This window comes from Chiloscyllium plagiosum, chromosome 5 (genome assembly GCF_004010195.1).
Source record: "Chiloscyllium plagiosum isolate BGI_BamShark_2017 chromosome 5, ASM401019v2, whole genome shotgun sequence".
In the NCBI taxonomy this organism is placed as follows: Eukaryota; Metazoa; Chordata; class Chondrichthyes; order Orectolobiformes; family Hemiscylliidae; genus Chiloscyllium; species Chiloscyllium plagiosum.
This window is the reverse complement of record NC_057714.1, coordinates 27,573,119-27,600,138: the sequence shown is the minus strand read 5'-3', so window position 1 is coordinate 27,600,138 and position 27,020 is coordinate 27,573,119. Positions and strand designations below refer to the sequence as shown.

General features: G+C 40.1%; 1 protein-coding gene across 6 annotated transcripts in view; it reads left to right on the top strand.

Annotated features, from left to right (window-relative positions):
* LOC122549773 (transmembrane protein 196) overlaps positions 1 to 18,027 on the top strand; it is a 59,620-nt gene extending 41,593 nt beyond the window's left edge. For 4 of the 6 annotated variants that reach the window (XM_043689783.1, XM_043689777.1, XM_043689782.1 and 1 more), the window contains exon 4: positions 16,846 to 18,027. In XM_043689783.1, coding sequence (XP_043545718.1) covers positions 16,846 to 16,914 — 69 coding nt within the window. In that variant the 3' untranslated portion in view covers positions 16,915 to 18,027. Of the gene's footprint in view, positions 1 to 8,768; positions 9,025 to 16,845 lie in introns of those variants that run through there. The other 2 variants (XM_043689780.1, XM_043689781.1) reach the window with 2 other exon arrangements.
* The last annotated feature ends 8,993 nt before the right edge of the window (positions 18,028 to 27,020 follow it).

Sequence of the window (27,020 nt, the reverse complement as noted above, 5' to 3'; positions counted from 1 at the left end):
CAATTAATCACATGGAAACCGAACACCAAATTCTAGCAACTGCACATGCATAGTTAAACGCAGAAATCCAGAAGTTGTTGTCCATTTGTCTTGCCATCCAAATCTTCGCATTTGGTGGCATCTCACTGAATAACCCATAGATGGAATTAAAATTACCAGAAAAAAAAGATTTATTTCTACCAATGTAAGTAATCTTTTAATGGTGTGCTAAATGTTAATTACTCACAAGCAACCAGGCTAGCATTGAAATTAAGTTTTAAGTATGTGCAGTCTCTTTTGTTTAGATTTTAACTATAATTGGAAATGTTTAAAAGAAGTTTATTTTAAAAAATTTATTTTTATTTTATTTTCCTGTTTCTTTTTTACATTTCTCTAAATCCAGTCATTTATTCCATCTGTTTGTTATGGTTTCTGCACTTGATTTGACATTGAATTTCATATTCTAATTGGTGCTCCTTAGTTTAAACTCTGCACTGTTCATCAGCAAATCTTCAATTTGCTTGTGCCTGCAGTTATGATCTTAAGAGATGCGACTGCAGAGATAGTAAATGCATTGTTATAATCTTCCAAAATTATTTAGATTCCAATTTGGCAAATTTTTGGAAACAACTTACTTAAACAGCTTTATTCAAAAAAGGAGACGTAAAGCAGAAAACCAAAGCCTGCTATCCTAACAGCTGTCAAACAGAAATCACTAAAATCCATTAATAAGGAGTTTATAGCAGGATACTTAGAAAATCATTATATGATCAGGTAGATTCAATATGGCTTCATAAAAGGATAAAAGGGAGCTTCTTGATGTACTTAATGTGAATTTCCAAAAGTTTTTAGTTTGATGCCCCATTATGTTACTACACAAGATGAGGATGTGTGGTATAACATATTGGCATCATTAGGGATTGGTTAGCTAATTAGAATCAGAATGTTATGACCAGATGATGGGAGCAGTACACTGTTTTCTCTAGATGCAATACCCCATCAGTCACGGCAGAAGTTCAGTTGGTTTATTCAGTTCCTGTAATTGCCAATTAAACATTTTCTTTGTGTTAGACGTAAGCCAAAAACAAAGTTATTAATTTATTGTAAAATAAAATTTATTCCATTAAAATGCAAAATCAGTTGACATACACAGTGTATAATATGAAAATATAAATGTTTAACCCTCAATGTAATCCATACACACAATTACACAGTCATTCACTCCAGGAGAAAAAGAGAAAACAAATTTCTGTCATTAGAAATTCACTTTGAGAAAGAGAGAAACTTGTTTTCTCAGTAAGCCTTAGTCTTTGAAGGCTAAAGATGAAGATGTGGAAATTTCAGATGGTTCTTGGTCTGACATTCTCAAATGTGCAGACAGATGTCACCAACATAGACAGATGTCTCCTATGCTCAGGAAACACAGTATTGAGAAGTCTTCAGATGCTCTTCAAGAGAGCAATCAAGATTCACACTAGATTCACCACAAAGCTGCTTCAGAAAGAGGAGACACGAATAGAATGGTTCCTTTCTTTCAGCAAGCCCAACTGACTGAAAACAAAACCATCTTCAATGCTGCAAACACTGTTCAAGCAGAACAGCAATAAAATCTTTTAAAAAGTCAGGTATTTCCCTGAAGTGAGTTCAAGCCACCAAGATCAGTAATTAACTGGAACCATGTGGTGTCTAAGAAATGCCTTGTTAATAAAGTTTTAGCATCCTTCACTGACATCTTTATCAAAACAATTCCACCTATCCTCAATCCTTCATAGTCACATTCAGAAAAAAGTTAAACATAAATCTAACATAACAAGAGAGTTGAAATAAATGGATCATTATTAGGTTTGCAAACTGTACCTGGTGGATTTCCAGAGGGCTCAGTGCTGGGCCTCAACTATATTTAGATGATTTAGATGCAGATAATGAACATACAGTTTGCCATTGTCACCAAGATAATTAAGGAGGTTGTCAAGAGGAGGCAGAGAGTCTGCAAAGGGATGTAGAGAGCTTGAGTGGAAACAAAATGACAGGTGGAGTATAGTGTGGGCTTGATCACTTTAGCAGGAAGGCTAGAAAAGCAGCATAGTGTTTAAATGGGGAGAGATTTCAGAATTCAGTGGTACAGAAGGATTTGATTGTGCTGGTATATATTTGCATAAAGTTTTTATGAAGGTTCAGCAATTGACTTGGAGGGCAGATGGAAAGTTGGTGTTTATTGCTATAGGGATGGAATATAAAAATATCAAAGTTTTACTGCAATTAGTGAAATCCCATCTGGTATACTATGTACAGTTTTAGTTTCATCATTGACAAAAAGGATTAGGAGCAATTCAGAAAAGCTTCTCTTGACTCATTCCTGGATGAAGAGTTTACCTTATATAAAAGATTGAAGAGCTTCAAGAATGAGGCATGATTTTGTGAAAACATTTAGGATCCTGAGTAGACTTGTAAGGGTGGATGACAGTTCTTTTTGTGAAGGAGAGTAAAATTTTGGGACACAGTTTAAGAATTAGAGGTCTCCCTTTTAAGACAAAGGTGAGGAGAACATTTTTTTCTCTGGGAGGGAGAGTCATTAGTATGTAGAATTTTCTTCCCAGAAAGCAGAGGAGCTGGGTCATTAAAGGCAAAGTCAGAAAAGCGTTTGGTTATGAAGCTCAGTCAGGAAAGTGGAATTGAGACCACCACCAGATTGGTCAGAATCTTAGTGAATAGTAGAGAACCTGTAAAGAGTCAAAAAGACCATCTCAGCTACTAAGTCCTGTACTCCTATATGAAGGAGGTAGTTATTCACCCTGCTTGCCCAAGTCCCAATGCTTTGTAACACTTTCATTTTTTTGGCTAGTTTATAGTAAACTAGAAAACAGAGTTCTGTAGGATAGTAAATTAGAAAACAGAGTTCTGTAGGCATCTGCATGTCCTTATTACAGCAGACACTACTTGTTTACCTTGAGAGAGCAAATTCTTTCCATTATATTCCACTCTTGCTTAGTTGACAGCCACATTTCTCTTAGTCCTACTCATTTTTTACAAAAAATTCTTGGGATGGGAACCTCATTTACAAAACCAGCATTTATAGGCCATCCTTTATTGGTCTTGAGAAGGTGATGGTGAGTTGCGTTCTTGAGCCACTGTGGTTTATGTGGTTTTGGTACAACCTACAGTGCTGATAGCAAGGTAATTTCAGGATGTTGATCACGCAATAGTGAAAGAAAGGCAATACACTCCCAAGTCAGGCTTGTTTGTGGCTTGGAGGGAAATGGTCAGATGATGTTGTTCCCATGCATTTGCTTTCTGCCTATGGCCTCCTAGTTGGTGGACGTCAGGTGTTTGGAAGATGCTGTTGAAGGAGTCTTGACAGGTAGCTGTGCTGCATCTTGTGTATGAAGCACACTGTTGCAACTGGGCATCTGTGGTGTCTTCCCATGACATAATTTGAATCCCATAGTTTATTTCCCACATTCTGAACATTGCAACGCATGCTCTTCACAAGTTTCCTTGCCTGTATATTTAACATCAGTCACTTCACTTGATACCTTTTGTGTCCATACCAGCTGACATCATGTTCCTTTGACAGAGCCTTTCCACTTTTTCTAACCTTTCAATTATGTGTTACTCATAAATTCCCATTTGTTAACCATTTGGTTGAACACTTTTAAAAAATTTTTATCACATTAATCTCTATTTCTACCTTATCCTTGCACTTCTCAATTGCTTTCATTTTCATCTACCTCCATTCCATCTGAGGATTGACTTTAAGATTCTGGCATAGACTTCAAAAAGTTCCATTGGCCTAATCATCATAGAATAAGCGTTCAGCTGATTAAAGATTTGATCAATACCCATAAAAAAGTCACTTAGCAATTATTTTATTAGCAGAGGATTTTAATTAAACAAAGGGAGTGCAGTTGTTGTAAAAACTCATGACTATAAGCATTTTCGATGTATTTACATCAGATTAGATTTATTGTTCTAGAATTGATCTTAATGATGAAGTAGGCCACAAGTGGCATCTTTCCTACCTCATTACTCACCGGGATTAAATTAATCCTTTTTTTTAAAAGCTAGGGCTTCAAATTAACATCCATTATGAATAGAGTAAATTGATGAGAGCACAATCTTTAGAGTTCAGATCTTCACAAAATGGCATGACTTTATAACTTACACTGTACTGCTGATTTCTGTCATTGGTGCCTAAATTTCCATGTCTCTCAGACCCAAAACCTATTGGGAAAGAAGTGAGGTCAGCAGCTAAATATACCTAGCTCCATACATACAAACAAAGAAGGACACCACTTTGACTGGGACAACACACACATCCTAGGACAGGCAAAACAAAGATACATATGAGAATTCTTAGAGCCATGGCATTCTAACCAGAACTCCATCAATAAACACATCAACGTAGGACCCATCTACCTTCCCTTGAAAAAGAGAACAGGAAATGACATCACCCACGTTAAGAAACCAAGATCCATAAATAGAGAGGCAGGACATACCACCAGGGCTTCACCGGAGACTCTCACTGATGATGTTACCTAGTCATAGTGACAAAATATCTGAAAACAAACCTTCCAGCTCAGCGAGCTAACTTACATACATACCTAGCTCCAAAATTACATTGGCTGAGAATTTCCATTACTTCCCAACGTGTGGCAAGAGATTAAGTTAAAGTTAAACCTGAATCATTAACTGTTCTATCTAAATGTCCACTGTGGATACTGCTTACTTTGTGAATTATTTATTACAGACCTCCAGCCTATAGTTTTCCTTTATACATAACCCTTATCTGTGTGTCACAGAAACACTGGGAAAGGCATGATGTTGAATTTAGGCATACTGTCTTTCTCACATGAGCATTTAAGTGACTTCCAGTAGGTTTTACAATTCCATAAAAGAAGTGGCAAAAGAATACACAGACAGGTGAAACAAAACCAGAGTTATAATCTAAGCAGTAACTGGCAATAATTCCCACTTAGATTATTTTGTGAAGTCATGAATCTGATGTGGCCATGCATGTGACAAAGCCGCTGCTGTGACTTTGAGTTGATTCCATTTGTTGGAATTAGATCCAAACAAGAGTATACCCTATACAGAAACAGTGGTTTTTATGCAAAGGACATTTTTAACCCACTTATTGTGAAAAACAATTCACATCCCTTCAGCTTTTTCTAAAACGTAACGACTCTGACCATTGACTTTCTTTCAACTCGCAAATCAGAATTGGCGATAAAACCAGTGCGCAAATAGAATATTTAGAAATTGCTATTATTAAATGTGTAAATAACCTAACAATATTTAATTCAGAAACATTTATCATCTTGCAAATTAATAGGCTGTGAAGAAAAGGTCATTTATCCCTCTCAAGTTTGACTCTTCAGTATGCTTACTTCTCTAGTTCAGCACCATATTGCGAGTTTTATTTTTCTCAAAATATTTTAGCAGCTCCCATTTGCAATATCAGTTTTAAATGCTGCTTAGATTGCCTTAATTTGCATTCTTTGGTCCTTTACTTCCTGCTTTGCTGCAAAAGAAGCAAGGATGAAGTGAGGAAAATATTTTTCAGTCAGTGGGTAGCTAGTGACTGAAAATGCAGTAATTTAAAATAGTTCAGTTGAGGTATTCAAGAAGGCATTGGATAAAAATAACATGTGTTGGGGAGATTTCACTGCGGTGTTTAATGTAGGGCTAGGGAGGGTGACACTTCCAGCCCTGAAATGGTTAACAACAGCCAAGCGAGCTGCTGCAGGCGATTGCATGACTGCTGGAGTTTGTAAGGGATATGCATAATGTTAATTAAATCTTGGAGCCTGTAAAAACCAGCCAGTATCAATTGCCCCATCGAAACTCGGGATTAATAAAGAAACTGATCGGAATCTGTAACTGTTAGACAAGTGTGAATTGCTCTATCAGAACCTGTAACTAGTGAGTGTGAATGGCTCTATTTAAGTCTAAAGATGATAAGTGTAATTGACAATTTAGTTAAACTAAAACTATTGAAAATGGCTAGCCTGTCAGACGCATAGTAATTCCTTGACACAATGGACTATTGAATACGGGATCGGAACCGCTCCCGGGGATGGCTGAGCCATTGTCAAGCACAGCAGGAGCTGGACAGGCACTTCGATGCGGCCAATAGGAGGACGGATCCCCAGCGCGCGCAGATGAATGGACCAATGGGGAAGGCGAACTGACCGGGGACTCCAGGCAGCGCGAAGTATAATTGTGTCAACTTTGAACGGGAAGGCAGAACGCCTTCTCCAACGAATGCATGCTTGTAGATTCGTTGTATCAGTTAAGATTCTGTGAATAAACTGCTGTCTGCGTCTAATCATAGTTGCCAGTGTGAGTCTCTCCTTCCAAAAGAACACGCAAAGACGGGACCCTCCGGGTCCGTCTTAACACATGCAAGGGTGTGGGGAAAAGGCACGCGATAACAATGCTGGTGTAGGCACTGGACCAAACAGCCTCTGTCTATGGCATAACAGTTCTGTGATTTTTAATTTAATATTGTGGGCTTACCTCATCCAGACAACTTAATCTTTTATGCATGTGAGAGAGGAGCATCTTCTCTCCCAATGGCAACCAGCTCTCAATCCAACACACCACCTTAATTCTAGGCGAGAGAACTTGAACTTTTCTTGCAGACCCCTTCTAGTTATGTTTCTAATCAAATTGCTCAATGATGTTATGACACACTTCTGGACTAGCTGGGATTTGAACCTGAGTTATTATCCATTATCACCCACATTACCATCTAATCTCGGCCTCATTAATATGCAGGCTTCATTCTCCCATCATACAGATAGAAACTCGACACCAAGAATTCCCAGCACGTAAATCCAAATGGGTAGCTGACAATTCCTGTTCGCCTCCTGCTTCTCTAACTTCCATCTCCACCGGACATGCCAGCATCTCTGCTTCATCATGCCGCATCTCCAGATCACTTTCAATGCAGTTCTAGACTTCAGTGAACTTTGGAATGTACCAGCACCTTTCAGTGCAACGCTGCTGCAAAGATACTTGGTGCTGATGGACAGGAACCCAGCTCACAGGCTGGACAAAGTTCCACCTCAGGACTTCCTGCTCACTGTCTTAGTGCTCACTCACTTCAAGCATACTCACAGCATTCCTGCCTTGCTTTGATTTGTCTTGCTTTGCCTTGTTTCCACCTATATTTTAGTGTGTTGCCACTTTAGCCGCACCTTAAATGCTCACAGTACTTCTGCCGTGCCTTGTATTTTAGAGCACAACAAAGCCAAGCAGTTTGCCAAGCAGTTTGTCACTGGTCATCAGTCAAGTAGGCAGACCTTTCGCTGAATGGCACAGTGCTACATTAATCTCACACCCAGACCTTGTGACAGACTTAGAGATGTTGTTCACACTGTGCATCAATCAAGTGGTCATGTTTCAAGATCTGAGGGGTGTAGTCCTTTATCAAGCCCAGGGAGACAGCTTCAGGCAGGGAGTCCAAGTACAGAATGTCAAGGGCATTCTGCAATATCAGTTCATGGGCTTGGACAGAATCAGAGCAGAGTGGTCAGCGTCAGGGAATCCACACCTCTTCAGGCCACAAAGTGGACCAGGGTCAGCCCTGTGGCTCCAGTGTAACTAGTCCAGGGAATCACGGAAATGACGTCGGGGAACTGTACAGAATCAGGTCAGGAGTTTGTCGCTTATCAACTGCAGCAAGTGGGAGACTTGGGCTAGCATTAGATGTGAGGGAGATGGTAGGTAGTTAATTAGGTGAATTTAGAACTATTGTATGAAACAACTCACCAGGCCTGACAGAGAGAAGGACGTCTATGTTAAGGGACAGATGTCACGATGGCTGAGATAAGCCTTTATAGTGAAGGCTTGAGCAAGCGAAGAAATGTAAGGAAGGTGTGGGAAGGCTGCCCTTTGTTCTGTAACTCTTATCTGAAAGTATTGCTGGAGGAGATGAGTATCCATAAGGATGTGCTGTTTCCTCAGGACAAGAGAAAGAGATCGGTGTCCCTGAGGGAATAGGCGTGACTGGAAATGGTGCTGTGTGCAACAGGAATGAGATGTCAAGGACCTGGATAAAGTGTCTGAAAGATTTAAGCCTCCACTTTCTGACCTCCTCTGCATTTTTATGCACAGCATTCCTCCAACCAACACACTTTGCTATTCCACGCATTTATTTCTTTCTAGGAATCTCCTCAAATCTCCCACTGAATAACTAAGTCGAGTGTGTGGTGCTGGAAAAGCACAGCCAGTCAGGCAGCATCCAAGGAGTAGGAGAATCGATGTTTCAGGCAAAAACCCTTCATCAGCACCACACTCTCAACACTGATGTTCCGCATCTGCAGTCCTCACTTTCTCCCTCTGAATAACTAACTCTGATTCTCATAATAACTTCAGCTCGTATGCATTCCTCATAGTCACCATGCTGCCACCCACCCCATAAATGTTCTCATTTCATCCTGACAGCCAGCTTCCAACTGCTTTCATTGCTCTCTGCTTTTCTCAAGATGGGGAAGAGATCACACAACTCTAGAGAGAGGAGCGAGCCAGCACTTGATTCGCAGTGCTAGTCACCTTGACCACATTGCAGGAAGTGAGTTTGGAGACTGACAGAGTGGTGCTGACATTTGACATTACCAGTGGAGAGATTACTATTATTCACAGAGCTGGTAACAGAATTAGATATGATGCTGCCATTCGTTTTGAACAGTTTTAATCACTCATGGAACTTAGGGTCTATACAATGAAGACTGTTAACTTTTTCCCATTGGCCAGTTTTAATCAATGTCCATCACTTCCCACAGATACTTTAAGACTGTCAGAGAATCTGGAACAGTAAGAGGCCAAGGACTCCTTCGTGGACAGTGAACACTCTGTGATTCACTGACAGGCCTGCACCGTTGACCAGCTCAGGTCTGTGCATCTCCATGGGAAGTATCATCAGAGAAAACAAGGCTGCCACATGGTGAGGAAAACAATACATGGGGGCAGTAGCAAATGCTGAAAACAGGGACAGTAGTGGAGAATACATTTCAAAGAGCGCAGGATGCTACAGTGCTCAGGTGAATGCATTTTGGAGGCCTTCATCAATGGGGATCTCCTGGAACAGAAAAGTGAAATGTTTGTACTTCTTCAGTATTTCCAGATGTAATGCAAACCATATGGTAGAAATTGGAGGAGTCCATTGCAAACCACAATAGTATAATGTCTCAGACATTTGCACTGCTGTCAATATTTGTGAAAAGAATGACTACCTGAATGGGAATTGGATGTGATTGGGAACCAACCCCTTCTTGTTTCTGACCTGCACATTCTAACTGGCACTTTACACATCATACACCAAAGCCTTACCTTGGTAGCTTCACTGACATGCAGCCAAATGGTCCCTAGCTTTAACAATTAAAGAAATATAGCTGGGAATGAGAAGGAAGATAGAGATGGGAACATGGCCAAGGGACACCTGTCAAGGTGTTGCGACTCCTCATTTCCTGTCTCCTCATCTCCAGATAGAGCCACACTTCTGTCACCTTTATCAATGACCAAGACCACCCATGCAAAGGTGCAGAAGGGAAGGTTTTAGCAAAACTCTCAAGAGCTCCAAAACAAAGAGGATGTCCACCATAGGCATCTTTTCTATCAACACAGAGGGACTAATGCCTTGTCTCGTGCTCTTTTGAAGTTATTGGGATTGTGCCACCTGTGGTAACAATAAGAGGATGAAAAAGAAGTAACTGTTGCACAAGTGGGCTCACAAGTATGTACAGCAGTGTTCATGGATTTATATTTATGCTTATTTCAATAAACAACTTTGGCCTCGATTTTCACCACACCAAAGAGTCTTTCTATCATATAAAAATAGGCAGAAGAGCCTAAAAATTGCAAGTCCAAGCCTAACACATCATTTGTCACTTTCACAGGGCCAGACATGCCTCTGGTGGGATTTGCACGTGCACAGTTCACAGAATAAGCTGGCTATTTAAATCATCAGCTGCCAACACTGAAGGGGGGTTTTGATAACTTTGGAGTGTGAAACCTGAAGTGTGAACTTTGTGCGTTTCTTTGGCTAGCCAGTGATACTCTTTTGGAGGCATAAGGTACCCTTTGGACCTGGTCCTGGGACTGCTCTGGTGAAGATGAGATGCCATTTGCTGGAGGTATGGTACCTTTCGCTCGAGGTCAAGTGCTCTTTGGTGTGAATCATGTACTTCACATGGTAGGTAAAGTGCCCTTTAGAATTGTCAAAAGTAGTTGTACAGGTATGTAAAAAGTGTATAAAGCCATTACTATCAAGCACATTGAAACTGTCAAAGGATGTTTCAAGAGGTCACATCAAAAGGAGCTATCAAGAAGACCTGTCAAAAGTGTCAAAGAGATCTGTCAAAAGGATCTGCCAAGAAGAGCTGACAGAAGTATCAAACATATCTATCAAAAGAACCTGTCAAAAGGGTCAAGAAGATGTATGAAAGGGAACTGTTAAGCTGGCAAGGAATTTTTAAATCTTCAACAGTAGATTTTTGAGAAAAAAATGTTTCAGTTGTTAAAAAATTATTGCTTGGTATTTCACTGTTTGTTTACATGTATCTTAGGGCCTCCATCACTTGATTATTGTGGCACGACAGTATTCAAAACCATCCATTGTCACAGTAGGGTGTCTGCCAGTTCACAGTCTAATTAACATCTGTAATTGATTTTAAACTGTTGAGGGTCTGTGAGTTCCAATTCTTGTTTTAAATAAGGGCTTGTGGTCTTAATGAAACATTTTGTGTGAAAGGTTTTATTTAATTAAAAGAATGTCAAGGTAATAAATGCTTTGTATTTTTGTGAATGCAAATTTTTATTCCAATATAGTGAAGCATGCAATAAATACCTTGAGCATTATAGTGTGTAAAAAAATAATCTCTGCATAGATCCTGAGGTGTATCCATGGTAGATGTTGTGTGAGATGATGTATGTAAAAACTAGGCAGAGCTGAAACAACTCAAGATTAGGTAACTTTAGATGGTTAGATAATGGGTGTCCATAGAGTTCTGTAGGAAGGAGGCTTTGTTCCAGGACACTGCATATGTCAGAAACAACTCATTGCAAAAGTCTAGAACTCATGATGGACTTTTGCTTGAGAAACGGGTCTTCTATTTAAATACCTTGTATTGGTGGTATTGGTTGTTTTGAGGTGGACCTCAGTCCATTCCATCTTCTGAAGTAGCACGCAGCTTTGTTGAAGCCAGCTGCTGTTTCTTTTTGCTGCTCCCACAGCTAATTCTGCTGTACATGTTAGCATGGCTCCTCATGCTGCTGGAGTTGTTCCTCATCTGAGATCCATGTTACAGCTGCATGATTCGCTCCCGCACTGCAGTGAAGGCTGGTAACAGGGAACAACTCATCACAGTGGATAAAGTACATGGTTGGAAGTCACTTCTGGAGCAGGCTCAGAAAAGGATGCTCTGAGCACGAACCTCTTACATTGGCAGGGCAACAGATATGCCAAGCCATGTCCATTTCATTGAATAACGCCTCCAACCTATGCTCACTCCGTTGACCCTGACATGTTAATTCATTCCTCAGGAAACCAGGAGTGAACTGTTAAAGACATAATAATGGGTGAGGTCTATAATTATGTTGCATTTTGAAAATATTTACCCATTAGCTCCACAGCATTTTCATACTTAACTCCCAACTTAAGACACTTGAAGCTGGAAGAGTGCAGAATCATGATGAGTTTCCAACATTGTGCCACTACTCACAATCCAACTTGTATTCCTTAACAGTTAGTTCTGAATCTTATTTTTGACTTTACTCCGTTATTACATCTGTTGAGGTTTTCTTGAATCAATCTGCAGCACAGTGGCGAAAAGCTGAGGTAGATACCCCAAGGAATGGTTTCCAGCAATCGGATTTGAAAAGGTTCTTCCAATTGCTTTTTCTTAATTCACCAAACTGTTCCTAATTATTGATTTTCTGAGTCATTGTAATGGAATAGGAAATTGGAGGCACGTGTAATGAGGATAACACAGTATTTGTGTGGGAGTTTAATCTTCATGTAGATTGGGTAAACCAAATTTACAGTGACAGTGTAGAGCAAGACTTCATGGATTATAAAGAGAACCATTTTTGAGGTCACCATGTTAAAGAACAGGCTAAGAAATAGGCTATTTCATATCCAGAAAATGCTCAACAAGCTCAGCAGATCTGACAGCATCATGAAGAGAGAAACAGAATTAATATTTCTGAAAAAGAGTTGTATTCAGCTTGAAATTTAACCCTGATGGAACTACACCTGGTGAGTTTCACCAGAATTGTCTGCTTTAATTTTAGATTTCCAGCATCTGCAGTACTTTATTTTCGATCTAGTATTGTGCATTGAAAAACATCTCATTAGTACTGTTATATTAAAGGGGCCTCTATGGAAGAGAAATCATAATATTGATTGAATTTAAAGTTTAAAGGTTATTTAGTTAAATCAGAAAGCAAAGTTTTAAATATAAATAAACTACATAGCTATGAAGGTTATGTTGTTTGCAGTAGATTGTGAAACTCCAGTAAAAGAAATGTATTGACAGACAAGCAGTGGCTAACAGTTAGAACTCCAAATACGTAATTAGCAACAAATATATATTGTTTGGAGACACAAAAACGCAACAGAAGAAAAAAAGCTTCATTGTGTCTAACAAGATAAGTTAACCACAGAGTTAGATCAAGTGATTAGCCTTATAATGTTGCCAAAAAGAGTAGTGTGCCTGAGAAATAGGAGAACTTAAATATTCAGCAAAGGAGGACCAATAACATGATAAGGAAGAAGAGAAGAGAATATCAGCATAGACTACAAGTGACAAAAAATTGTAAGCTTTTCTATCACAATGGAACTACTCAGATTAGTGAAAGTAAAAGTGGGACCAATAGAGGTAAAGAGAGGTGAAATGATGTGAGGAATAAGGAGGTATTATTAAATACTTTGTAACTGTCTTCATGGTAGAGACATAAAAGCATTATGAGAAACCAGGAATTTAGCAAGAATGCAACACTCAAATAAATCACTATATGTAATGAAATAGGACAGAAAATAATTAAAGGAACAATATGGGGACAAATGCCTTGGACGTGACAACCTATATGCTTGGCTTTCAAATTAGATAATTTCTGCGATAGTGGATACATTGGTTTTGATATTTCAGAATTCTTAAGTTTTCAGAACAGTGGCTAGGGATTGGAATGTGACAAAAATAATCTTGCCTTTTAAGGAACAGAAAAATTGTGAGCTATACTGTAGTAAGCAAAATGCTAGAACGCAAAAATAGGTGTGTTGTAAAACACCTGGAAAATCGTACAAAGAAGGATTTACGCAGATTTATGAAAGGCAAATTATATTTGGCAAATTAGTTTGTTTTATGATAATGACCAATAACAGATATATAATAATTTTGAAAAGCATTTGATAGGGGTGTCACACAAGACATTATCAGGATCATATGAGATTAGAGTAATTTAAGCATTGAATGGGGATTGGAAAATGGGCAGAAAAAAATGTTAGTTATAAACAGGACTGTTTACAATTGCGAGACTGTAAATAACAAAGTACCACACTGATCAGCACTTGGGTCTCAGTTATTGACAATCTATAATAATGTCTTAGATGAGAGGACGGAGTGTAATATATCTAATTTTGCTGTCAATATAAATTTATGTGTGAAAGTAAATGGCAGGGAAGATACAAAGGCTGTAAAGGAATTACAGACAGGTTGGCTGAAGGGGCATACATGTGACAGATGTGGCCAGGGAGAGCTTTAAAAAAAAAAGTCCTTTGGATGATAAAAGATTGCAAAATGCTTACATTCAGCGTTGACCCATTCTTGTACAAAAATCACAGAAAGCTAGCATACAAGTAGAGTAAGCAATTAGGAAAACCATTTCATCCACTCTCTTCCCTGCTTTGCACAGTCCTTTCATCACCTCACTAAATTCCTCTCCCACTTCACTCATTCTATTTGTCTCTTTTTACTGATTGAGGATGATCTGCCATGGTCATAATGAATGGTGGTGCAGGCTCGAAGGGCAGAATGGCCTACTCCTGCACCTATTGTCTATTGTCTTCACTCACTAATTATAATTGGGGTAATTGTGTTTATCTACTATTTTCAGACTTCATTCATGCACTAAATAGAGTTTTCAAAGGTAGAGTCTTACCTCTTATATGTCTGTTTGAATAGCACCATTTTTAATGCAGGTAGCTGCCTCAGATGTTGTTGACAGTGACATCATGGGCATTGACTCTGGATGTGCAGGATATGGTCTTTCAAACGTGTATTAACAATGAATGCTGAATGAAACAGTGGTGTATGAAGTTAGGAAATGTAACCTTATGTTTAACTCCAAACAAGCATAAGATGGATGAAGAATTGGCGCCAGGATTATCATTCACCAATTGACTTTCTGAATTATAACAGCATGTTGTTTTGGACACCTCTGTAGGTAAGGATGCACTCACCCTGGAGAAATTGAATTGTCCCATGAGAAGAGATTGAGTAGACTAAGTGATGTTAGGTACATTGAGAAGGATGAGTGATGATCTGGTTGAAACGTAGAAATATCCGTAAGAGGTTTGATAGGGTCGATGGTTTCCCTGGATGAGAAATCCAAAACACAGGGTCACAGCCTCAGAATAAGACATTGATGAATTGACACTGAGGTTAAGAGACATCCTTTTACTTAGAAAGTTCCAAATCTTTGCAGTTAACTCTGCCATAGAGCTGTGGGTGCTTGGACACTGAGTATGTGAGGCCAGTAAAATTTGGGGGTTTGAGGGACTTATGAGAAATGGAGATAGTGTGAGAAGATGGGGTTTTATGCACGGCTTGAGGCACGAAATGGTGTGGCAGTGAGGAAGTCCATCACACCCTCCCAATGACCAGGTGCTGTGTCTTACCAGTGCCGACGTGAGGAAAACCCTTTGCAAAGTCAACCCATGTAATGCTGCTGGACCAATTAACACCTGACAGAGTGCTCAGAGGATGCTCTGACGTACTAGCGGATGTTCTCATGGACATCTTCAACATCTCCCTGAGCTGCACCATAGTTCCAACGTGCTTCAAGGCCGCTACCATTGTTCCCGTGCTGAAGAATTCTTCAGCGTCCTGTCTCAACGACTATTGCCCTGTTGTGCTTACGCCCATCATGATGAAGTGCTTTGAGAGGTTTTTGATGAGGCATATTAAGACCCTGCTGACCCCTCTCAATGGACACCCTGCAGTTTGTGTATCGATCCAACCGCTCAACAGATGATGCCATTTCCACCACCCTCCATCTGGCCCTCACCCACCTGGAGAAGGACACCTACATCAGATTACTGTGCATAGACCTCAGTTCTGCATTTAACCTGATCATTCCTCAGCATCTGATTGGAAAGCTGAGTCTGCTGGGCCTAAGTACCTCCTTTGTAACTGGATTCTGGACTTCCTGATTGGGAGACCTCAGTCAGTCTGGATTGGGAACAGCATCTCCAACACCATCACACTGAACATGGGAGGCCCCCAGGGCTGTGTGCTCAGTCCACTGCTGTTCACTCTGCTGACACACAACTGTGCAGCAATGCACAGCTTCAATCACATCATCAAGTGTGCTGATGATACGAATGGAGTGGGTTTCATCTGCATGAGCAATGAGTCAGCACACAGAGAGGAGGTGCAGTGGTTAACAACCTGTCTCTGAATGTGAACAAGATGAAAGAGATGGTTGTTGACTTCAGGAGGGCAAGGAGCAACCACTCTCCACTGGATATCAACGGCTCGCCCGTGGAGATCATGAAGAGCACCAAATTCCTTGATGTACACCTGGCAGCATATCTCACCTGGACCCTCAACACCAGTTCCATAGCCAAGAAAGCCCAGCAGCATCTCTACTTTCTGCGCAGGCTGAGGAAGCCCACCTCCCACCCCCCCATACACACCACATTCTACAGAGGGTTCATTGAGAGTACCCTGAGCTGCTGCATCACTGCCTGGTTCGGGAATTGTATCGTCTCGGCTTGTAAGACCCTACAACAGATAGTGAGGACAGCTGAGAAGATCATCGGGGTCTCTCTTCCCTCCATTACAGACATTTACACCACATGCTGCATCTAAAAGGCTAAAAGCATTGTGGAAGACCCCACACACCCCTCACTCAAACTCTTCTCCCTCCTGCTATCTGGCAGAAGATACAGGAGCATTCGGTTTCTCACGGCCAGGATGTGAACAGTTTTTTCCCCAAAGCCATCAGGCTCCTAAACACAGTATGATCGGACTTCAAATTGCTTCTAGAAAAATGTTTATTATTTATCATTCTTCTACTATACTGTAGCTTTCGTGTTTTGCATTCTTATGCACTTTATGCCGAGTACGATTGTATAGTTAGTGCTGTCCATGTAGCACCCTCGGTACTGGAGGAATGGTGTCTTGTTTTTACTGTATCAGTTGTATATGGTAGAAATGACAAATAAAAGCTACTTTACTAATGTAGAGAATCAGCTTCAATCCATTGAGTGATGGAACATGATTGAAAGACTAAACGGGTCTGATCTTTTAAAAAATACTCTCAATAACAATATTCTCAAGTCCTATTGTTTAGCACCAAACAGGTGAAAGTGCCTTTATGAATGACTTTTTTTGTTGAGTATCACAAAGAATCCATTTTCTTCCATCAGATCCTTGTGCATCAGACAAGTCATTCCCCCAACAAAAATAAATTCCTACAAGAAATTCATTTCCCAAATGTGTTCTTTTGTGATCATTGTGTTGCTGATTCAATTGCAAGTATAGAGGATTTTACATTCATCAATTCCTGCTTGCGTAAAAGGACACATGCCGATGGTGCAGTAACAGCAAATTAACCTCTTGATTTGTTATTTTTCAGGTGCAGGAGATTACAGATAACATAAGCAATGGAATACCACAAATTATGCAGAATGGCAGACCAACATGATGAAAAGAATACTTCACAGAAATAAAACTTTTACTGCAAGTTAACTCTGCATGACGAATGTGATATTTTTACATAGCCCATAATTATTAATACCAAAGTCTGGAGTTCAGGTTTCTGTAAGCAAACCACTACCAGGTGCCAGAAACAGCAGAGTGGCACTACAATCTCAAGGAAGCTTCAAAGAAATACTCAGCTCTGAGTTTACAAGAAGATTTAAAAGAGATTCAAGAGGTTCAGGTGTATCGCTTTAAGGAATGTTTTGTGAGAAATCAAAGGCTAGAATTTTAAGAAACATCACTCAACAGACTTTCCAAGAAGCATGCAAAAGAAGCTATTCAGCTTTCAAAGAAAGCACGAAAAGTTATTGATATTCAAAAGCAAATTTTCATGGAATGCCAACAATACTAAAACAAATTCAATCTCCAAGTTACTGTATCTATGCTAAATGCACTACTATATATATATACACTATGGGTGAAAGATGGACAATATAATGACTATTTGTTGTTGAATTCTATATTTAAAATTTATGAATCACTATTTTTCTATAAATGTTATTATGACTTCATAACAAATAACACAGTAAATAAGCATAGCTTCATCAGTCTGCACTTGGGTTTCTTAAACATATTTCTTCTTCTCCCACAGCAAAACATTTGTCCTGCCTTGATTGAGAAAAGTTAAAATAATGGTAATGAGGATATTATCATAGATGTAGGATTTGTTATGCCACAATATTTTCTCTTGTGACCTCAGTTTGCTGTTGTATGTAAACTGCTTTTGGTTGGGCACACATTACAATGTACTCTTGATGCAGATAATACTGAAAAATGATTTCTGATTGCAAATCTACAATGATTAAACATTTACTTTTGGCAAAAAGAACATGAAGCAGTGGGACTAGTTTGAGAATAAAGTCTTTTACTCCAAATGCAATGAATAGCAGTGTAGTTTTAGTTTCTAGGAGGAGCTGGAAAAATATTTCCTCAACAATATGATGAATATTGGTACTGCATTCAAAATACCATCCATTAATCTTCTGATGAATATTAATAAATATTAGTACATTTATTAAAATATGTTGCTTGTTGTTTCAGTCAATAAATGCTCTGTCCGCCACAATCCAAAGCTGGTAATTTCTTTGTAATTGCTCTCACTCAGCTGCTCTAAGTTTACATGCAGGATGTCAGAGAAAATTCCTGGCCCAAGAAATGTTTCAGGTTTCATAACTGGACTAAGCTGCATCACCTAACTTCAGCCAAGATAGGGATGGAAATACTACATTTAGTCTCTGGGTACCCTTAGACTAGGCTGGAATGGAAATCAGTTACAATTCCTGATACTGTTTGTCCAGTAACTACAAGTGGATAAAATACATTAATGAACATGGGTGAGGATGAGATCAAGATGACAGTAATGTCTTCCTACTAGACAAATGGTGTGCAATTGTCTGGTAATTGTCCCTGTCTATATTCATAGAGTCCTACAGCATGGAAACAGACACTTTTGTCATGCTGACCAGATATCTTAAATTGATCTAGTCCCATTTGCCAGCACTTGGCCCATATCCATCTAAACCCTTCCTACCCATTCAGGTGCCTTTTAAATGTTGTAATTGTACCAGCCTCCACCACTTCCTCTGGCAATTCATTTGATACATGCACCATACGCTGCATGAAAACATTGCCCCTCAAGTCCCTTTTAAATCTTTCCCCTTTCACTTTAAACCTATACCTTCTAGTTTTTGACTCCACTACCCTTGCTAAAAGACCATGGCTATCCATGCCCCTCGTGATTTTTTAAACCTCTGTAAGGTCGCCCCTAAGCCTCCAACATTCCAGAGAAAATCCCACAACTCAAAAATCAGTATAACTTAGCCTTGAATACATTGAATCCCCATTACTCTCTGGGGGAAAAGAAGTCCAAAGACCAACAACAAACTCCTCCTCATCTCTGATTTAACCTTTCAGTTTGATGCTGCGCCCTCGGAGTTGGAAATCGCCCCACAAGGGAAAACATCGACCATTTCAAGCCCCGTCAGAATTCTGTGTTTTAGCATGATCACCTCTCATTCTTCTAAACCTAACTTGAGATAGCAAAGTTGAGTAACCAGCAGCATAAAGGTTACTGACTGCATGCGCAGTAATAAAAACAGCGACTTTACGAAGAACAGGAGTCTGATTTAATTCACATGGACAAAGTAGCATCAGTGGGTCAATGAGTGGCATACATCAGCAAGGAAACACTTGGAACACTTGAAACAAGGAACTCCTCGTTGGTCAATACATCTTCAGTATTCTACAGAATGAGAGTCATTCAAACATCGAATGGTGTAGCAATAACACCATGAGCAGCACGGTGGCTCAATGGTTAGCACTGCTGCCAACAGTCCCAGGGGCCCAGGTTCAATTCCACCCTCGGGTGACTGTGTGGAGTTTGCACATTCTCCCCATGTCTCCGTGGGTTTCTTTTGGGTGCTCTGGCTTCCTCCCACAGTCCAAAGATGCGCGGGCTAGGTGAACTGGCCATTCTAAATTGCCTGTGGTGTTTCAGGGATGTGTAGTTTAGGTGCATTAGTCAGGGGAAATGTAAAGTAATAGGATAGGGGAGTGGGTCTGGGTGGGTTACTGTTTGGAGGATCGGTGTTGACTTGTTCGGCCAAATGGCCTATTTCCACACTGTAGGGATTCGAACTATAGACAGATTAACATCAGTGCTAGATAAGGTTTTAGAAACAATAATCCAGGGGAAAAAAGCCACTGACACTTAGAGGGGATTGAGTTAATTAAGGAGAGATAGCACGGATTTGTAAAAGGCAGATTGAGTTTTATTAATCTAATTTCATTTTTGGTGGAGAAAAAAACGTGTGAAGTGGGAGAAGGAATGGAGGAGGCAATGTAGATTTAGTGGCATTGTGCTAAGGAGTATGTTGGAACAGAGGGAGCTAGGGTTTCATGTGCATATATTTTTGATGTGGCATATGAGATCTTGGTCTTTACAAATAAAGGTATTAAGTACAAAAACGGGATCTTTATACGACTCTGGTTAGACCATAACTAGAATATTGTATACAATTCTGGTCACCACACTTTTGAAGGTGTAGAGAATCATTTCAGGGATAAAAGATTTTTGCTAGATTTTTGTTTAGAGAAATCAGGGTTTCTCTTTCGGAACAAAGAATATTGAAGGCAGATTTGATAGAGGTGTACAAGACTGACAAGTTCAAGTGAGATAGATGAAGAAAGGTTTTCCCATTGCAATGATGGATGACATAATTTTAAGGTTTGGTTAAGAAATAAAGGGAGGGTGAATGTGCGAAAGAATTTTTTATTTTTTACAAAGCTATTAGCAATGACCAGGAACTTGTTGCTTATGAGACTCGTGAAGATGGAGACCATTTGCTGAATTTTATTTGAAATTTGCTAAGTATCAATCTTGGAGAGTTAAATGGAGGTTTGTCTTCACAAGTCTCGTCAAATTTAGTCACACTATCTTCACAAACTCACTTTATCGCCTATGCACTGCACCTCTATGGCACCATACTTGTCCACAGACAGAAATTCTCTCCACTGATGGGATTGCCAAAGATTCCTGTGTTGGACAACACACATAAAACACAGTTTTGAACCAGAGTGAGGGAGGTCCAGAGCTGACTTGTGTGGTCCATGTCATTTTCCACACACATCAGACAAGAGAAAACTGGCACCCCTCTTTAAGACCAGTGGCCTGGAGGTTGGAATGGTACAGAGAAGGGCATATTCCTCCCACAGGACTAGCAGAGTAGATTGCAGCACCAGGCCCTGCCAGCCTGGTCTGAAGCTGTCACCCAGGTCAGTGAAGTCTCCACAGTCTGTGACATGCCTGCATCAATGACACTAATTGTTCTATCAGGATTAGTGCCTACTATTTTTCTCTGCTATCTCATACTACCTTGGTCACCACACAAACTTCCCATCAAGGCTTATGGTCGACCACTCTCACTATCATATGCAACATCTTCCTTAATTTGTTCTTACCACCCTAAATCCCCCTCACCCTAACCCTGCATGCCCCCTGCCCTGCCCATGCACTCACTTGAGTCACCTCATCACCTTTCTCCCACCTGCACCAGCACAAACAGCCACATCACCCACTTTCATTTCACTCAATCCCTCCCTTCATACCATTCCATGAAAAAATGGCTCACATTAAGAGAGACAAAGTGGGTGGTGGGATGCACAACATTCAGTTCCTTGTCCCTTATGAAGGCAGGATGTTGCTCCTCCTGGCCAGTGAGGGCCACAAATGCTCATGTGATGATGCCAAAACATCTCTGTCCTAAATCACCATCCATTGCTGTGCTACTCTCCCATTACCACCACTGTAAAGGTATTGTTAGCATACCCAAACTATGACCCTTATGTTACAACACAGGGTAAACTCTCCTGCTTAATTTAAAACCAGCAACATAGAAAAGGTTTATCCTGTGCAGTAATCTGTAAAAAATCGAGTGGCCAAGAACTATATAAAGTAAAAATTAGCAATTTTATTTCTTAAAGTATAAGAGAATAATTAACTAACAACTATTTACAATTTCTATATTTTATCTTCCCTTCTATAATACTAGTCCAATAAAACTCCCAATTAAGATTTACAAAACAACACATCTTTTTATCTCAAACCCAGGTAGCTTTGTCTTCGAATCTTCCTGTGTCTTCATTTTTCCTTGTTAGGAATTTCTGCATCACAGGTTACTGATTGAAAAGGTACTATTAAGAAATATATTTTTACAAGCAGTCTGTTACATGCTAGGACTTGGCAGTTCTCCTCTCAACTGTTCAATTTCCCCCAGTCTTATACCTCAAAGCATCGGATTATGTCATTGGCTTTTAAGATTGTCAATATACTCAATTCAAACTTGATTGGAAATTGGTATTTTTCGGGTTAGAATATAAACTGATTGGCCAAATTCAAATTTGTTTTTGTCTCCAGGCAACGACCTAATTGACATGTTCGACCCAGCGTTATATTGTTGCCTTATTGAGAACGCTTGGTACTGTGTCCGGTAGTTCTACTGCTTTTAACTCTCTTAAAGGTACACCCATATCTTCATAACACCTCCCCCCTTAAGAAAAAATGAACCATCATAATGAAAAGATGGTTTCATTTTTTTCTATCTTTTAAACACATTACTCTAACATACTGATAACTTTTATGTAAGTTCACCTTAACTTCTTCCCATATACCTATACATAAAACATTAAATAAAGACAAATCTCATCTAAACTCTATCAGTTAAATCTGCAATAATGCGTCTGTGATTACATTCTTCTGACCCAAAACATGAATGATTTTTAACTCCAACAAAATAGTCTCATGTTCTCATCTTTAAAATGTTCTATGAATGTAAGCGGATTGTGATCAGTGGACACAATCATCTCCGACACATTGTTCGTGGCATATATATCAAAATGCCGTAAGGCCAGTACCAAACTCAATGGTTCCTTTTCAATTCTGGAGTGTTTCCTCTGGTGGATGTTGATCTTCTTCGAAAAGTAACCAACTGGCAGCTCAATCCCATCCTCACCTTCCTGTAGGAGTGCAGCTCCAACTCCAATGTCACTAGCATTGATGGCAACTTTAAAAGGTTTTGAAAAAGTTGGTGTAGCTAAAACTGGTTTGGTGGTTAATATCGATTTCAAATGGTCGAATGCCTCCTGGCATGACTCTGTCCACCAAAACTTTGTGTCCTTCTTCAGCAAACTGGTTAACCGTGCTGAAGTTTGGAACAAACTTCCGATAGACTCCGCTGAGTCCTAAGAATCAAAACACCTCTTTCTTTGAAGTTGGTCGTGGAAATTCCTCGGTAACCATCGTCTTTGTGTTCTGTGGGGTCAACCTTCCATGACTGATGTTATGTCCCAAGAATGTTACCTCTGCTTTCGCGAATTCCGTTTTATTTAAGTTTATCACCAGCTTTGCTTCTCATAGTCGTTCAAAGAGCTCTGCCAACGGTACCATGTGATCTTTCCAAGACTTACTAAAGATCACTACATTGTCCAAACAGACTGCACAGTTTGTTAACCCAGTCACAACTCTGTTCATAAATCTTTGGAATGTGGCAGGCGTGTTCTTTCTTCCAAAGGGCATCACTTGAAACTGATATAGCCCAGTTGGGGTGACAAATGCAGAAATTTCTTTTGCTGATTCTGATAAAGATACCTGCCAGTAACCACACAGTAAGTCCAACTTGGTGGCATAACTGGCTTGTCTGACTTTCTCAATACAATCCTCTAATCTAGGAATTGGATATGAGTCTGATTTTGTAACAGCATTGACCTTCCAACAATCCACGCAGAATCGTTGTGTCCCGTCCGGTTTGGCAATTAAGACAATCGATGAACTACACTCGCTCTGGCTTGGTTCGATGATGTTTTCTTCAAGCATGGCCTCCACCTCCATCTGGACCTGTCTAGCTTTGACAGGATTAAGCAGATAGGGGTGTTGTGTTATTGGAACAGTATTCCCTACATCTACTTCACGTACAATAGCTTTAGTCCTCCCTATCTGATTCTTACATATGGCCTTACACTGCAGTAACAAATCTTTCAACTCCATTCTATGTTCCTGAGACAAATACCTTACTAATCTATCCCACTCCTCAAGGACTTCTTCATTTTTAAATCTATTTTGAGGCACCTCAAAATCCATGTCATCTGGAATTGATTCCCCATTCTGCGTGGCAGTAACTAACACCTGCTTCTCCAGTTCTTTCTCTCTAGTATCACACTGTTTCAACATGTTCACGTAACATACCCGATACCTTTTTTTTTCTATCTGGCATCTTTACTAAATAGTACACCCGACTCAACTTTTTCTCAGTTTGATAGGGACCACTAAACCTGGCTTTGAAGGGATCTCCTATCATTGGTAACAGTACTAACATGTTATCCCCTTGGGAAAACATCTGAGTCTCAGAGCTTTTATCTGCCACCTGCTTCATTCTACACTGTGCCCTCTTTAGTCGCTGTTTAGCAACTCAACTACTTGATTTAGTCTCTCCCTCAACTCCAATACATAATCTAAATGTGAGATTTCTGACTTTGGTCCTGTCAATTTTTCTTTAATTAATTTTAAAGGGCCTCTCACATCATGACCGAATATAACTCAAAGGGAGTAAACTGAGTAGGTTCATTTGGGACATCTCAAATGGCAAACAATTCAAATGGGATACCTTTATCCCAATGATTTGGGTAATCCTGACAGTATGCTCTTAACATGGTCTTCAAGGTCTGATGTCACCTTTCTCAAGTTCTCTGGGATTCAAGATGATAAGCACTGGATTTAAAGTACTGTATACCTAAGCTATCCATAACCTCCTTAAACAGCCTAGCAGTTAAATTTGACCTTTGGTCCGACTGAATCTCTCTGGGTAGCCCATACCGTGTGAAGAAAGATACTGACTCCTCGACTACCCTTTTTTGCCTTGATACTTCAGAAATCTGGTAGACACACCCATTATGGTTAACAAGTACTGGTTCCCACTTTTAGTTCTCGGGAGGGGGCCTAAACAATCAATTATAACCCACGTGAAAGGTTCTTCAAATGCAGGAATTGGCAACAGAGGTGCTGGTTTTATTACCGACAGCGAGTTAACTACCATTTGGCATGTATGACACGTTTGGCAAAAGTTAACCATATCTTTGTGCATTCTAGGCCAATAAAAATGTTTTTGTACCTTAGTCTGAGTCTTTTGTACCCCTACGTGATCTCCTACAGGTACTTCATGTGCTACCTGTAACACTTCCTGTCTGTATGGGCGGCATGGTGGCACAGTGGTTAGCACTGTTGCCTCACAGCGCCAGAGACCCGGATTCAATTCCCGCCTCAGGTGACTGACTGTGTGGAGTTTGCACGTTCTCCCCTTTTCTGCGTGGGTTTCCTCCGGGTGCTCTGGTTTCCTCCCACAGTCCAAAGATGTGCAGGTCAGGTGAATTGGCCATGCTAAATTGCCCATAGTGTTAGGTAAGGGGTATGGGTGGATTACGCTTTGGCGGGTCGGTGTGAACTTGTTGGGCCGAAGGGCCTATTTCCACACTGTAATGTAATCTAATCTAAATCTATGCTACCGGCAACACAATCTGGTGCACTTCAGCCCATTTCTCCTCTGCACTAACCTGCCGTGGTCTCCATTGTACGCATTCACATATATGTCTTTTATCATCTTGTCTTACTGTTGCAGGTCTCTTAGCCTTTCAGGACTAAACACTTCTGTCTGACCCTCAGTATGTTGAGGCTTTTCCTGCACTATTACATCAAACAGGGTATCTGCTAACTGAACTTCAATCTTTCTCTTTACTTTTCACTTAGTGCTGTGACTTACGAAAGTGGGATCTGGTTACCACACAGTCTGGGAAAATTCCAGGATACCTTTGTTTTAACTCCTCACTTTCTTGGTCTTCCTTGCGCTTCTCCACAACAAGGGGTGTCACTCCCACCTTGGATCCTGCCAAATCATTCCCAAGAACAATCTGAATTCCTGGAACTGACACTCTGTCAGTCACTCCCATTGTAACTTCCCCAGTCCTGAGTTGGCACTCCAACCTGATCGTACATAGGGAACGCTAAATTTCTGTCCATCTATCCCACAAATTACCACACTCTCGGGTAACAGATCAGAAAGAATGCATATTCTCTCATCCCTTACTATCAGCAACTGGTTGGATCCTGTATCTCTCAAAATTATAACTTCTTATCCTTCTCTGCTTGTTTTTTTCTGAGTAAATTTTACCCACAGAGGTGAATTCTTTGTAGAGATCAGGTACTAACTCCATACCCAGTCCCTGCCTAGGCTGTGCACACTCCTGCAGCTCCTCAGCTCTTTTTTGGGGTCTCCTTTATTACCTTCATTAATGCCACTGGCTTAGCTTCTTTAGCACATCTTTTCCCACAGTGCCTTTCTTTAACAAACAGCACTGTGTCTTTACATGTCCCACCTTCTCTGGCAGTGAAAATACCTTTTCCCAGTGCCCTTCTGTAACCACCGGTACTGATTTTCTGTGTCCCATTCCATTACAGTGAAAACACCTGAGGCCTATCACCTCCTATCCACCCTCTTGTGCTTCTTTAACTTGTGATAAAATCTTACCAGTGCCCTTTATTGTTGGATAGTAGTGTAAGATATCCCCTTCTTCCAACTTCTATCCCTCACAGGACATAATTCTGCCCAGAAGCTTGTCTTATTCACCAGCATGTTCTCATCTGCTAATTCTGCTGCCCTTCTCACTTCCTGAACTTTCTGTTCCTCCACGTGAATTCTTACCATCTCTGGAAGTGAGTTTTAAACTCCTCCAGCAGAATAATCTCTCTTAGAGCCTCAAATGTCCTATCTATTTTCAAACCACGCACCCATAGATCAAAGTGACTATGTTTAATTCTTTCATACTCAATATAAGTCTAATCTGGTTCCTTCTTTGTGTTTCTGAACCACTGTCTATATGCATCTGGTACCAGTTCATAAGCACTTAAAATAGTCTGCTAACCTCTTCATAATCTCTTGTCACCTCATCTGACATCGCAGCAAATACCTCACTGGCTCTGCCTACCAGTTTAGTCTGAACTAGCATTACCCATAAATCCTCGCACCACTCCATCTGCCTCGCCATTTTTTTGAATGAAATAAAGAAGGTTTCAACATCTTTCACATCAAAATGTGACAGAGTTTTGACATATTTATATGTATCACTACCTTCTCATTTAATCTCCATCCTGTTAACTTGACTTTGCTGAATAAGTTGAAATTTCTCAAGTTCAAATTCTCTTTCTCTTTCTTCTCTCTCCCTTTCTTCTCTCTCTTTGCTCAGCCAAGAACCTTCTTTCTCTCCCTTTTTCCTCTCCCTCTCTCTTTTTCTTTTTCCTCTCTTCTCTTTCTCTTTCTCTCTCCCTTTGTTTATCTTCTAACTCCATTTTCCTCAATTGTAATTTAAGTTTTTCTACCTCTTATGCACTTGACTGTTTCTCTGACTCACATAAGTATTTGAGTAATTTCCTTACAATTTCAGCTTTACTTTTGTCCTTTATTAACCCCAAATCTAACTTCTTTGCTAATTCAAAAGGTATGGCCTTTT